Source organism: Brachyistius frenatus, unplaced genomic scaffold, assembly GCF_029030835.1.
Source record: "Brachyistius frenatus isolate BFR_SWC_R1_liver_20210118 unplaced genomic scaffold, ASM2903083v1 Contig_39, whole genome shotgun sequence".
Classification (NCBI taxonomy): domain Eukaryota; kingdom Metazoa; phylum Chordata; class Actinopteri; family Embiotocidae; genus Brachyistius; species Brachyistius frenatus.
In genome coordinates, this window is record NW_027210638.1 from 3,170,951 (window position 1) to 3,184,371 (window position 13,421).

A 13,421-nucleotide genomic window follows, 5' to 3' on the forward strand; every position below is an offset into this window, starting at 1 on the left:
ACAATTATTTACATTTGTAAAGAATGTCGAATAGGTATCAGCAAAGTTACCAGTATGATTAATACATTTTAAATGGGCCTAATTTGTTTTTCTGATCTGAGATTTTCAAACATAGTACTGAATTCTTCAGTAAAATATATTTACAAGTATCATACGCACAAACAATAGACCATAAATACATATTTTAGTTCACTTTTTTTTTTAAACATTACATTAGATTTATATACAGTCTCTGGAGAAAATGTTTAAAGGAGATAAAGAACCATTGTAAAAACAAAATATCCCATCATCAAAGATCAGCAGCAAACAAAGCAGCTCTGTGAAGCACGTTATAAATAGAAATAAATAGATAGATAAATAGGACTAAACTGTTCCTTTTGTCTTACTGAGCAGAATGCCCAGCTCCTATAATGTGACTCACCAGAAAAGCACAAAGATCATAAGTGCAACCTGTCACCAGAACTTTGTTTTGTGAAGCATGTCAAAGACTGAGACATGTGACATGTGCTCCAAATCCTGCGTACTGTCTGTTATATGTGCTTTTTCCCATTTTCCACATGCACAGACTTTGCATGCTCTCCTTTCTTCTTATCATTTGCAGGCTTGAAAAGTGCTTGTATATCAAGCATGGCCTGCCGAATGTGCTGACCGAATCGGTATGAATCCTGCAGGGCACAGAGAGGGGAATTAGAGAAGACAGACATAGGAGGAGTATTGAGTTTGTAAAGATAACATAGACAGTATTCAGGTGGATATATAATATGCAAAGCTCTCATTTTGGGCTCTTACTGTGTCAGGACATGAAAACTTGCTGGAGACGTGGAATGTGAGGAGGTTTTCCCCAACAATGATATAAGACACACCATAACCATCATCAGCCACCTGGAGATATACAAGAGATGTTCTTATATTCTACACAGCTCTCCCAGATCAGGACAGCTGGACCGAACAGTATGACTGTAAAAAGTTTGCACAGCTCTAAAGCGACACTTACAGGGCCAAATCCACCTCCAGCACACACATATTTAGGGAACTTGTTGATGTCAACTAAATTGAGCTGCTGCTGTGGAGTCTGGCTGGTAGACAACTTCCAGGGCTCTGAAAGCACCTGAAAGCAAATATAAAGAGCAGATAAGAAAAGAGAACAGTTGTGAAACCAGAAACCAATAAAGTGACAAGAGAAACCATAGATGATAATGATAGTTCTGACCCTCGTAAGAAATGGCGAGTCAACACCAAGGTACTTGGACACTATGTAGAGACAGAAGAGGTGACGATCGATACCAGAGCCAGTCATGGCCAGACGATACATGTTCTGATGCTTATCGGCTGCCTTCTGGAACAGGGCGAGTTTCTGGGGAGTCTGATCACATAAGCAACAGGCAAACACACAATTTAACTTCACTTTCTCACAAAAAAAATAAAAATAAAATAAAATAAATCACACCTGTGACATTAACATAAGTTTAAAATGACCTGAGATCTTTTAACACAAGTGCCAGGTTTCATCCTGCCAGAACATCAGAGAGTTCAAAGTTTGGGGGCACTGACAGATTGAGACTCATTGCCTCTAGGTCTTGGTGACCCAATGTGACCTTTCATATTTACAGCAGATGTGCACATACACACCATGTCACTAAATTTGTGAGCCTGACAGCGCACACATCACACCACATGTTCAAAGTCTATTTATTCTACAAAAAAAATTAAATGTCTTCATCCAGTAAGGTGTTTTAATGTTTCTCACCTGTGATTCTACAACTACAAATGTTGGGATGGATTTTTTTTTTATATTGCATTCATGATTTGTTGTAATTAACTTTCGGTGTCATGTGGGCTCTGCATACCGTTGCACCTGCGTCCTCCATGGCTCTGACAAATGCAACAGCCTCAGAAGTGCAGGAGCGTACCGTCTCTGTCCGTCCGTCTCTGAACATACGAGTCATTGATGACTCGTACGTCAGACAGAACACACCCTGGTCCTAAAAAACAGAGGGTTTGATGTCATTTAATAGCGGTGGACGGTGGAAATTAAATATTTACAAAACAACAATGAAAAATATTGTCAGCAACTCAGTGGATGATGGAAGGCTTACCCTAAACTGTGCCAGCTGCAGGGTCAGTTGAATAAAGGCATCAGGGCTAGTCCTGCACTTTTTGATCAGGCCTTTGCCAAACTCAGTAAACAGATGGCCATGGAAGTCCACGTCATCAGCTATCTGCTTGGCTGATATGTAAGATGTTTCAATGACATCTTGGCACTAAAAGAGAGGAAAACGAAAGGAAATGCTAATAGGACTGGAAACAGAGCTAAAAGATCATAAAATCCTTAAGAGCAAATCAAATAATCGCAGGCAGTCACAGGTGTTAAGCTTTTCGGTACCTCCTTTGGAATCTTCCACTGTAGTCGAGTGGGATGAGGCAGGCCCTTGTTCACATCTCCTTTACAATGTCCCTCCTCTGTGTAGCCAAGTTGGAAGCAGTCGGTTGCAAGAACATACTACACACACAGACATTTAAGGTGAAGCAATCAGCACACTTTAAATCACTGCTTAAACATTCAACATCAGAGCATATTTGTATTACCTCCCACATGTGTCCTACAATTGGTGCATCAGCCCATGAATGTTCAGCGTTTACACCCATTTTTCCATTTGGATAAGAGATCAAGGTGACAGATTTGTCAAACCACCTGTAAAAGAAAAGGAAGGAAGAATGTTTTTTCAGAAACCAAATCACGAAAAGACAAGAATACCCAATGCCATCTCTTATCTTCCTTGCCTACCTGTCATAACATTTTCCATGCAGCAGAGACTTGGCGTAACTATCAAGGGAATTTGTTTTTGCAGGGTCATAACCCTGTGGCTCATCATCCAGCGTCAGGAAGAAAGCAGCGGACTCAACGGCATCCAACGACACTTTGTTAACTCCTTGGTTGAAATATTTAATCCGAGCCTGAGCCCATGGAACTCTACAAGTGAGAGTGAAACAATTTACTCTCATTATCTACTGGACGTGAGTGAATATGTGTCCTGTGACATAGTGTTTGTATATACCTGTTTCCTGCAGTCAGGGCAGCTAGTTTGAGTTCTCCTGGTTTGGGTTCTGATGTGTCATTGAGGATCCTTTGAAACTGTGTCTCAAGTTCACTTGGTAAGAGGTGGCGCCCTCCAGTGTACAGCCATACCTGGAAGAACCGGCCCTTGTGGTAGACAATGAGGTGCTTGCGGTCAGTCAGGTGCTGCACAATATCTGCAGGGGTTGTTGGGCCACAAAAGAATATCAGATAGGTGCCAACAAGGATTAAAGATCAAACATCGCTTTCTTTTAAAAAGCTGATAGAAAACATTCTGTGACATCATTAATATGCCCACATGTGCAGCATGCTGGAAGGTTTTAACTCGGGAAATTGTTGATTCACTACTTGAACTGTTGCTGCAAGCTGGAACAGTTTTTCACCTGTTTCAATGCCAGGGATGCGGGTGGTGTTAAACATCCTCTCCATCTGAGTGGAACACATAGGAACAGTCCATAAGGCCCTCAGCTGAGAAGTAGAAACATGACAAAGCTGAACGTTAAGGGAAGACAATGAAAACATAAAAAACAAAAAGAAAGGTGTGTAACAGGAAGCTACCGGTGCATGTTCACCACGTTCCAGTTTGCGTCTGTACTGCAGCATGGCGTGGACCACATTTCCTGCCCGTGCAGCCTGTCGGTGTGTTGGAGTCATGTACAAGAGGTCCTTCACATAAATAAATATCAAACCATTAAAAACAGGCAGCAGATCACAAATATAAATCTGACTTTTATTCTAAACTATAATTAAGTAGTTAAGAAAGTTAGAAAGGTGAAGTTGAATTTGTTTGGGTAGTGTTTCTCCTCATAATGTCCATTGTATTTTACTATATTTACCTTTTGCTGAATAACATTTGTATTGTTATAGATAAATTTAAAAAAAAAGATGAATACATTGCATAAATAATCTTTTGCAGTTACCATTACATAGAAGTTGCTGTTGACCATGATAGGACTCCTGCCCCTGAGGTAGATGTACTCCTCCCACCAGTCACTTACCTAAAGAAGGAAACAAGTCATTGTTGTGGAACATTAGATTGAAGTGAATTTGTTTTCCACTGATGTATTGCGTGTAAACAATACTCACATAATTCGTTGCCCACCAGGATTTTAGGATCAGGTATCTCTGCAGTTGGGCTGCCTTGGAATCTTTGAAATTATTGGCCAGAATCTCCATTTGGCTGTACTGTTTACTGTCCAGCAGAGGACGCACTGACTCAAGGTACTGTGAAAAAATATATAATGTTTATTGTCAGGGCAATGGAGAACTGTTATGTAGAAACACACCTGATTTAATAGAGCTGCTGAGATACACACACAGAAATCCTGGAGGACATCCAGGACAGGTCTGCAGCTACAGATGTGTGCCAGGTTTTTATTAACCACTGCACTACTGTACACAATTTCAACAAGGTGTAAGAGGACAGCTGGAGCAATAGAGGCTGATCTGTCGAACCTTTGTTTGTGTGGGTTTAGCTACAATAGGTAGGTTTAAATATGGGTGTGAGAACTGAATGACAATACAGGTAATTTACTTAAAAAACACATAGCATGAGTTTTGTTATGTCACTACTCTAAATATAGTCAAAATATGATGTCCAGAATGTGTTTCCATGTCCCTCATTTAAAAAAAATTACCAGGCCACAATTAACTTGTGTGTTTCTGGTAATGTAAGGCCAATACTGTGTTAATACATACCCTGTGTTAATACATACCCTTGTAATTGTATCATCCACACTGGGCACAGGAAGCCTGGGTAAGGAGGCCTGGAAACTGTAGAGCAGTGGTCTGCGTCCAGAGAACATCTTTACCAGGCTCTGGTAACAAACAAATTATGACCAGACCTTCATATACGTACTGTATACTATAATCCTTTGTGACAGATACTTGGGAATCAACCACACCCTCAGCACTGGACAGTTTACCGGCAGCCGGACAATTCACTGGCACAAATAGTACAAGCAAATATTCAGTGAAAAGCAGAGAGACATACATACCAACCACACTTTGGTGGATGTGCTCATTTTTCCATGGGATTCAAAAATCCACCCGTGGTAGGAGAGCAGGGCTTTGAGAGTGTATCTCAAGAGGTAGATGAGGAACAGCCACAGTCCGGTGGCAAACAGGATGGAACTCAGCACTGCTTGGGTCTGCACTGACATACCGTCTCTGCTCAGGAAAAGCACAACAATGCTATTGTCAACAACAGAGTGAATATGAAATCAAAAAGTAAAATGCAAAATAATTTTATTTCTAAATTGCTGATTCACTGTCTAGCTCCTCTGACATACCTATAGGTCCAGTACTTATAAACTGAACCACAACAATGAATGACATGGTTCTACTGGGCTGTGAGGGATCACTGACCTGTATGGTAAGTTTTCCTTGATGGCATCAATCATTCCTAATGAGGGGTCTATGTGGATATATAAGGAACTCATCATGGCAATCACAACTATCAGCCAACTGGATGGACTGGCAGGGTAGACTCCAGCCAACACACCGTTCTGTGATTAAAAAATAATAGGATTAGCTATTAACACAAGATTACTCATTGTCGCGTCTGCTCTGGTCAGACAATGTGAAAGAAAATGCACAACAATGGAAAATGTCTAAACAGATGTTAAATGCTATACTCGGATCTTATTCAGTGACTCCACATCTGTGAACACGATTATTGGAGCAAGATCTGAAGTGCTGGCTTTTGTACCTTGAATTGAATGGCTCTCTTCTTCCATGCTGTCACTCCTGACAGGTAGATGTTTTTGATGACTTCTTGACTCAGTTTAAGGTCAACACCATCTGGGCGCACAGTGAACTGGAAGCCCACGGCTTGATGAGCCTCAGCCATCTCTGTCTGTCACTAACGTGGAGAGTAATAGGAAACGTTCAGGTTTCTTAATAATGTGTGTTTCAATATATTAATTTTTTTTTTTTTTTTTTTTTTAAAGCAGTAAAGGAGCAGTCTAGGGTTTTTCTAGTGGTGAAGTTGCAGATTATAATCAACTCAACAACCTTGGCCGTTCTGGGCTACAGCACAAACATGACAGTTCAACATGCGAGGCTCCATGGAAGAGGACTCACTCCCTATGTGGAGAATGGACTCCATCTAAGGTAACTTGTTAGAAAAATTACTCGGAGGCTAGGTTCAAAATCAAACACATCGGACATTTATTCTTGCAAGAAGGAGCAACTACATGCACCCTCAAAGAGAGGTGTGCAGCAGTGCTCCCCCCAGCAGTGACCAACAGTTGACAGTCACTCCCATTCCCTTTGTATCTGCTTTCGTATGGTAATACTGAGTTGGGTGTAGGTCACAAGATAAGGACATAGCGGAGTAGTCAATTAGATGAGGAAAGTAAAACAAAAGGAATCACTTGCAAATAAGACAGACAACAAAAGAGATTTTTCAGAGCCTGCTTGACAAGACTTTCTGGAGCCACAATGCAAACAAGAGGAAGAGACAAATCTTTTCTTTCCATCGTAACTAAAATGCAATAATTCATCATTTCAGCTGATCATAAACTAATGAAAAAGTATTTATGATTATCATGTTCCACCTCTGAACATAGATCCCCCTAAATCCTACAAACTGGACCCATAAATGTTTACCTATTTTATAAGCTGTAATATAACACATTATCATAATGTTACATTTTCTTATCATAAACTAATATTTTAGAATTTATACAAAATGTATGACATCATACACTTAGGCTCATTCATTCTTAAGTCCCTCTAATGCATCTACAGTATTTAGTTTTTGTGTGATGTCTTAGAACTTGTCCTTCAAAGATCTTACTGTCAACAATCCATACCTTCTGATGTTTAATGATTAAATAAAACATTCTTTATGGAATTTAGCATTCAGCCTTTGTCATTAAACGTCATCATTTTCACCAGGTTTGACTCATCATTGGCTATTTTATTCACTATTGTTAAACAAACATATTAACCTCCAAAAGAGACCAAAAAGACTTTCACAGATGTGACCGACACTTGCTTGAAAGAAAGTGCACCAATTTGTCTTGTTTGCTCATAATGTGATAAGGTGGGCCGCTGATATAGGAATTACAGATGTCTATATGCAAATATATATATATATATATATATATATATATTAAAGTTAAAAGGGTCCAGTCATTAAAAATATTTGGACTTCCCACACTGCTCCATATAACAGTTAGGGGGGTAGGGCTAGTATTTCTTTTTCCATGTCATTTGACTGAGCAGTCACCAACTGGGACAAAGTTCAATGGCCAGATATAGTGGTGCACCGGCTGAGCGCATGTGCACAGACCGCAGATGGGCATGAAAATATAAACACAGAGCAGAAGCTTCAAAAGAATGCAAAAACCCTTTGGTATTATATACTGAGGGTTAGCCATCATTGTTGCAGCACAATCTTTACAAAATCAGATAGCTACAGATTTCAGTCTCTGTCATTGACCTTCCTCGTCATGATTTTCATCTGCTTATTTTTTTTTTATTTTAACATGCACGGCTCAATACAATGAAAACAACACACTTAATTATGTCAATACTTCAGCATCTTCTCGTCTGCTAAAAAAACAACATGGAGTTTATACAGCACACAAGCTATGCGCAAATAATTAGCAGGCACATACTTTACCTCGTTCTGACCAAAGTCAGTGTAATCCACTCAAGCAAAGGAAAGCTGTGACTTTGGTTTGCGTCTGTAGGGCAGTGAAAATCCTCTGTGCTCAGTCTTGTGTGCTTCGTGCTCTTGAAGTGGTTCTCCTCAGGTGCTGATCATAGTACCTCCCCCACCAAACACTTCTCTCTCTCTGCCTCTTCCACCGGTGACATGCTTCTCTTTGTAACAAGACACCAAACATAGACAGAGCCTAACCTCGTGTGCTGAGGTCGCCGCTACGTAACTGAATCTGCTGCAGTGCTGTGTGGCTGAGGGCCATGTGACATTTCACCTACTGAGTATACGAGCACATTTCCAATATAGTATTAAAATATAATCTATGGGGATAAGATTGATTGGAAGAGAAGAATGATATGAACAGGATGAAGTATAGTTAATGTAAAGAAAACAAACCAAAAAAGTAAACACCTTCAGTCTTGGACTGGGTTTACATTTCAGGAAACGTATTCATATAGAACCTTTAAGAGTCCATTTATATTTATATTTTCACATACAAAGGTGAACATGGGAAAATGCATGCAGAATAGACTAGTCCAAAGACAGAACCAAGTCCATTTTCATGAAAAAAAAAAAAAAAAAAAGAGTCCAATAAATTCAGAGGTTCAATTATAATTTAAATTCACAATAGTCATGCTCCCTTCTTTTTGTCCAAGAATAACTCGGTGCTTTAAGTATGTCTAAACATAGTCTTCCCTTTGACACAAACTTCAAACTATAGGACTGATATTTTAAGCCCAAGAGATTGGGAAAATCCACCATTCACCACCAACAAATCCCAGTCAAGGAATTTATCATCTTATATTTGAGAAGGACTTAAAACAGACACACAATATGTGCCAAGAAGAAGCTAACCATAACATTAGAAATGAAGATAAAAGGTAGCCTCATAGCGGGTGGAGATGGGTAGAGGTGGTAAAGCTCTGATGTACAGAGTTTTGAGATCCATCCTTACGATAGAGTTGTGCTCTATACTTGGCAACAGGACCTGGTCACCTTCAACTGTCCCCTGACCAGCAAATGCCACTTTCTCAGCCCTGTGAACCTGGAAAAAAAGAGAATAAAAAAAAACATTCTAAATCTTAATTAACAGTAGCTACCAGGCATGGAGATGAAAGACATCCTTGTGCTCATCATACACACAGTCGGTAATTTGAGGAGTGATGCAATTTTGTTAGGAGGATGACTAAAATGCATCTCCTTATTTAATCTGCCACCCCATAGACATATCACCTCGTAGCAGAGAGAGTGCAGAGGCAGAGGGCTTGTGTATATAAGATACAAAGCTACTAAAACCCAATGTCATTCAGATATGTAGTTGCATATAATTCCCTGCAAAACTGCAGATAAAATGTGGAGGAATTTGTGAGGTCGAAACCTGTTTGGCCCACCAAAGGATCTGTCCATAGAGGATGCCTGATAGCTCAATTCCTTCATCCAGTTACCAGTTAAGAACTCATACAAACTATTAACTCTACCCAGGTAGAAGTCATCATAGTAATTTACATCAAACACACACATAAGGCCAAGGAACTAATTTCTGGGGACAATATACATATGCAGGACAAAGAACTGAACTTTTGGGATTTCAAGCTCCCTAAATTTACAGGAGCATTTTTTGAGAATTGCTCCACAAGGAGGATTTTTGTTGTTGTTGTTTTCTTATTTTATTTGTTATTTTTAAAAGTTAGCCTTGTGTAGGTTGTGTTATTGCTATGGGGCAATAAAATTGTCCACTGTTCAATTTTACTTCAATTGTTTCTGAGTTAGTCAAGACACCACTTCTCAATGCCAGGTAGATGTTAGTGTCTGATGGAAAAATAATGAACTCATCATACTTGTCAAATATTGGTCTATCTGTTGCACAACATGTTCCTATTGTCTCCGAAAAGATGTAGTCATTTATCTGTTGCACAACATGGTTCTATAGTCTCAGTTACGACGTCTCTGTGCCTTTATCTTGTGACCTACGACCTCACTCGGTACTATCTACAAAATCAGATATACAGAGGATGTGGGGGTGACTGTCAGCTGTTTGTCACATTGAATATAATCTGAACTACGGAGGAGAGACTTCGACCAATGCTGGACACCTTTCTTTGAGTGTACATGTATTTTGCTCCTTCTTGCAAGAATAAATGTCCAATATGTTTGATTTTGAATACAGCCTCTGAGTAATTTTTCTAACAGTGTCAAATACCTATTGGGGACTAGCGACATTACATTAGTCTAGCTTACCTGACCCAGTGATCGTTTATCTGACTGAAGTTTGTGCAAGTTTGAATCTATGGCACTGACCATGGCTCTGAATTATCTGCAGCTATACAGTGCTGTGTATTGATAAATCACATTGTATTGGTAAATGGTCCAAGTGCTGTCCTAATTTGAGGAAGTAATTAGCGCATCCTGAGTTTGGCTTTACCACAGATGCTTACCTGTCCCCACTTCTGTGACTGCACACAGAATGATGTCACCACGTTCTCTGAGTTGTTCCCACCGACCACAAGCAGCCTGTCAGTGGCCCCGAGGAAATAAAGAGTGGGGAGGTCTACATCAACTCTGGTGAGGGTGGGAAGCAGTTCAGACCACGAGTCTAATAAACAAAGAGAATACTGAAGCATCGCGTTTTCATTTTTCATTCAGATGAGCTGTTTGGAAACTGTAAATCTGAAGGGGGTGAACTGAGCGGAAGGCAAATGAGAAGACAGTTTGCAGACAAGTGCACACATAAATATGAGCAGTCTGGGTTATAAATCAAACCCTGTTCCTCTTGCCAAACAGGACATTGCTGTTCTGACTTTCTTCACCTTGCTTGGTGTTATATTGCAGCAACAATTTCTCTCCAGTCCTCTGTATGCTTCCCAACACATAGATGCATTGTCCGAGGCTAGCAGCAAGAGGTATATCATGGGACAAGGACATGGTGAACTGAAAGTCAGTGAGTGGCAGTGAGGACACAAACCTGTAAGGCAGAGATTATACAAATAACTGGAGGATCATTTCATGAAGGGGTAACATCAATTATAAAAACATGTCTCAAGTGTCCCCCAAACCCACAAGCTGTCTTACACTAACAAAGAGGGGGACACAAACCTCCATGTGTCCTCCCATGGATCGTAGCACTCTACAGCTGTGTAGAGAGCTGTGTGGGAGTCCGGAGTCACCAGAGAGTCCAAGTACCAGCCTCCCACAGCATAAATACAGCCTTCACAGGCCACCGCACTGAAGTGTCTTCTGTGCTGTGGAGGCAACAGACAGTCTTCATTAGTGTTGTATTATTGATGGCAGAAGGCAAGGCAAGAGAAATGGATTTTGGGTAAGACAGGCATTAGCTTGATACACAAACTGAAAGACCACCTTACCTTAATGAGCGGTGACGTGGTGACCCATGTATGAGTGAAGGGATTATACCTAAAGGAAGCCATTCTGAATTCCCAGTTTTTCTTCATACGGTGCCTGTACCCTCCAATAACATACAGGTAGTTATAAAGCACCACTGTAGTTAAGCACCACTTATCGGCCCTAAAAGGAAGCTCTGTAATTGGATGCCAATCTCCGGCGTCCTCTGACCCTTTCAGAGTATATACGTATCGGGCGCGTTCTGTTTCTGGGTCATTCCAAGAACTTAGGTTCTCTTTCCTAAGGCTGCAGAGATGTCGGTCTCCTTGTATCCTCAAGTGGACAACTTCCTCCCTCTCCTCCTCATTCAGGCATCTGAAGGATGAATTGGTTTCAAATGACAAGAGACAAACATGTTTCAAATGCTTCAAACCGGCAAGGAAGGAGGAAAAAAAAAAAAGCATTACCTGATGATGTGTGGTAGCTCCAGCATGTTTTTACTCAGGTAAGTGAATACTGTCATCCTCAGCTCCACACAGAAGATCTCCTGAGCAACACTCAGGAATGACAAACAGTTAGATGGGCTGAGCTCATCTGCAAGGACTGACAGGCACTTTGAGAGGAAGGCCTCTGCTAGGAGATAGCTGCTGACCTCCAGAGTCAGAGAGAGAAGAAGCAAGAGGTTGTCAGCTGGAGTTAGGTCAAGTTACATCACTGCATTTACAAAGGAAGAACGAGATGCCTGTATACCTGGATGTGTGTTGCCAACTCTTCCTGAGGGACTTCAAATTTGTTATTGAAGGAGAACTCAAGGAAATTGTGGAAGGTAGAAGAGGACACATGATCCAAGTGAATTAGGCTCTCCGAGGTCTCCCTCATTCTGGATTGGGACAAGGCTCGGAAGTACTCGCTGCAGTCTGAGAGTCTTTGGAGGTCCACCTTTAAAATGAATTATTAAACCAAGTTTTTGTTTTCCTTCAGTTCGTTTTTGATTAACCAGTGAGGTTGGGAGAATTGTGTTTTGTTTTGTACTCACATGAAAGGCATGTGTGCTGGTTTGGATCGTAACCTTAGTTTGATCTCCATTGCCAAGGTGATATGTGCGCAGTGCCTCATTGGCTTTCCACTCCTTTGAGTCTGCTTGGAGGGATCCTCTATCTGTGATACTGGAGGATGCTATCACATTGTTGACTTTTGGAAAAACACCCAAAAGTCTTCGAAGACCACATGTCACCCACGAGGTTATCCACTCAAAGAGAAACATAAAATATTGCCTGAGAGAATTCATCTTGCTGACACGGTGTGTTGTTTGGACTAATTTTAGCCCATTTGAGCTTTTTTTAGTATTTATAAAAACTCAAAGGCCTTAAGATGCACTTCTCACTGGCAGTTGTGGAAGAAATATTTAGAAGTAGCAATACTACAGTGTATAAATACTCTTGTACAAGTAAAGGCCCTGCATTCAAAATCCAACTCCAGTAAAAGTACAAAAGTATCAGCCCCAAAACGTACTTAAAATACTGAATGTAAAAGTACCCATTATGCAAAATGGCCCATTTCAGAAACGCATATATTATTGGATTATAATTATGGATCCATTAACGTGTACATCACCTTAATGTTGCAGCTGGATCTAATTTGAATTACCTTAATCTATAATTAATCTATAATAATATAGCATCATTTATGTGTTGTTTAGATTTCACATCTAAATGTGCAAAATAACTGCAAAGCTTCAAAATAAATCTAGTGGAGTACAAAAGTACAATATTTGTGTCTAAAATATAATGAAGTAGAAGTAGTGTTGCATAAGAAGGTAATAATTAAGCAGAAGAACATCAAAATTGTACCCAGGTACAATAAGTAAATGTGCTTATTTACATTCCACCACGACTCACTGGTCCAATCACAGCTTCATATTGGCACTGCAAGTCCACCATATAAGGAAAGACAGGCCTCCTGAAGAATTCCAACAACCACTGCAAAATGGAAAAAAAATAGAGGACAGAACAGTCACTTCAGTCCATGTTTTGCCGACTCATCTGTTTCCCCAACTCAGCTCTCACAGTCACGTGCCCTTTAACCAAACAAACTCAAAAGCAGCTTTGAAACGTGCAAATACGTGCCAACAGAATCAGCGTGGTGAACAAAAGTCTGGAAAGGTTGAGGCTTCCACTACAGAACTCCTGTTTGTTTTGCAATAGATCCAGTTGATTCAAAAGTGTCCCTCAAACAGTGCAGCTCCTTCTGGCTCGTCTATTCTCGGCTCAGGAGGTGGAACCGCCCTCCCTCCGGGATCAAGTATGGTCTTCACTCTGCTCTAGACGTCAT

At 40.4% G+C, this 13,421-nt stretch overlaps 2 protein-coding genes across 4 annotated transcripts; both read right to left on the bottom strand.

Moving 5' to 3' along the window:
- Nucleotides 1-41: 41 nt before the first annotated feature.
- cpt1b (carnitine palmitoyltransferase 1B (muscle)) lies at nucleotides 42-7,853 on the bottom strand. 2 transcript variants are annotated; one of them, XM_069702048.1, is made up of 19 exons: nucleotides 7,710-7,853; nucleotides 5,787-5,939; nucleotides 5,444-5,583; nucleotides 5,074-5,245; nucleotides 4,792-4,893; nucleotides 4,163-4,300; nucleotides 3,997-4,074; nucleotides 3,635-3,742; nucleotides 3,460-3,505; nucleotides 3,057-3,252; nucleotides 2,786-2,971; nucleotides 2,587-2,692; nucleotides 2,384-2,500; nucleotides 2,097-2,261; nucleotides 1,848-1,982; nucleotides 1,211-1,363; nucleotides 995-1,108; nucleotides 790-882; nucleotides 42-665 (listed from the first exon to the last, which is right to left on the bottom strand). In XM_069702048.1, exons 2-19 carry the CDS (start codon nucleotides 5,925-5,927, stop codon nucleotides 531-533), a joined length of 2,325 nt encoding a protein of 774 aa, XP_069558149.1. In that variant the 5' UTR covers nucleotides 5,928-5,939; nucleotides 7,710-7,853; the 3' UTR covers nucleotides 42-530. The 2 variants fall into 2 exon arrangements, with proteins under 2 accessions (XP_069558149.1, XP_069558148.1); XM_069702047.1 differs by having other exon boundaries at nucleotides 3,460-3,544.
- Nucleotides 7,854-8,164: 311 nt separating this feature from the next.
- Nucleotides 8,165-13,337, bottom strand: LOC138622790 (kelch-like protein 42). 2 transcript variants are annotated; one of them, XM_069701843.1, is made up of 9 exons: nucleotides 13,217-13,337; nucleotides 12,127-13,069; nucleotides 11,841-12,029; nucleotides 11,558-11,742; nucleotides 11,114-11,465; nucleotides 10,845-10,990; nucleotides 10,559-10,713; nucleotides 10,187-10,344; nucleotides 8,165-8,796 (listed from the first exon to the last, which is right to left on the bottom strand). In XM_069701843.1, exons 2-9 carry the CDS (start codon nucleotides 12,376-12,378, stop codon nucleotides 8,614-8,616), a joined length of 1,620 nt encoding a protein of 539 aa, XP_069557944.1. In that variant the 5' UTR covers nucleotides 12,379-13,069; nucleotides 13,217-13,337; the 3' UTR covers nucleotides 8,165-8,613. The 2 variants fall into 2 exon arrangements, with proteins under 2 accessions (XP_069557944.1, XP_069557943.1); XM_069701842.1 differs by having other exon boundaries at nucleotides 10,821-10,990.
- Nucleotides 13,338-13,421: the final 84 nt, after the last annotated feature.

Coding starts and splice junctions, on each gene's coding strand:
- cpt1b (XM_069702047.1), bottom strand. CDS start 5,927: ATGGCTGAGGCTCATCAAGCCGTGGGCTTCCAGTTCACTGTGCGCCCA. Junction 3,253..3,459: donor CATCCCTGGCATTGAAACAG/GTGAAAAACTGT, acceptor CAACCCCTGCAG/ATATTGTGCAGCACCTGACT. Junction 883..994: donor CTGGAGGTGGATTTGGCCCT/GTAAGTGTCGCT, acceptor GTATATCTCCAG/GTGGCTGATGATGGTTATGG.
- LOC138622790 (XM_069701842.1), bottom strand. CDS start 12,378: ATGAATTCTCTCAGGCAATATTTTATGTTTCTCTTTGAGTGGATAACC. Junction 12,030..12,126: donor CCAGCACACATGCCTTTCAT/GTGAGTACAAAA, acceptor TTCATTTTAAAG/GTGGACCTCCAAAGACTCTC. Junction 10,991..11,113: donor CCACGTCACCGCTCATTAAG/GTAAGGTGGTCT, acceptor TTGCCTCCACAG/CACAGAAGACACTTCAGTGC.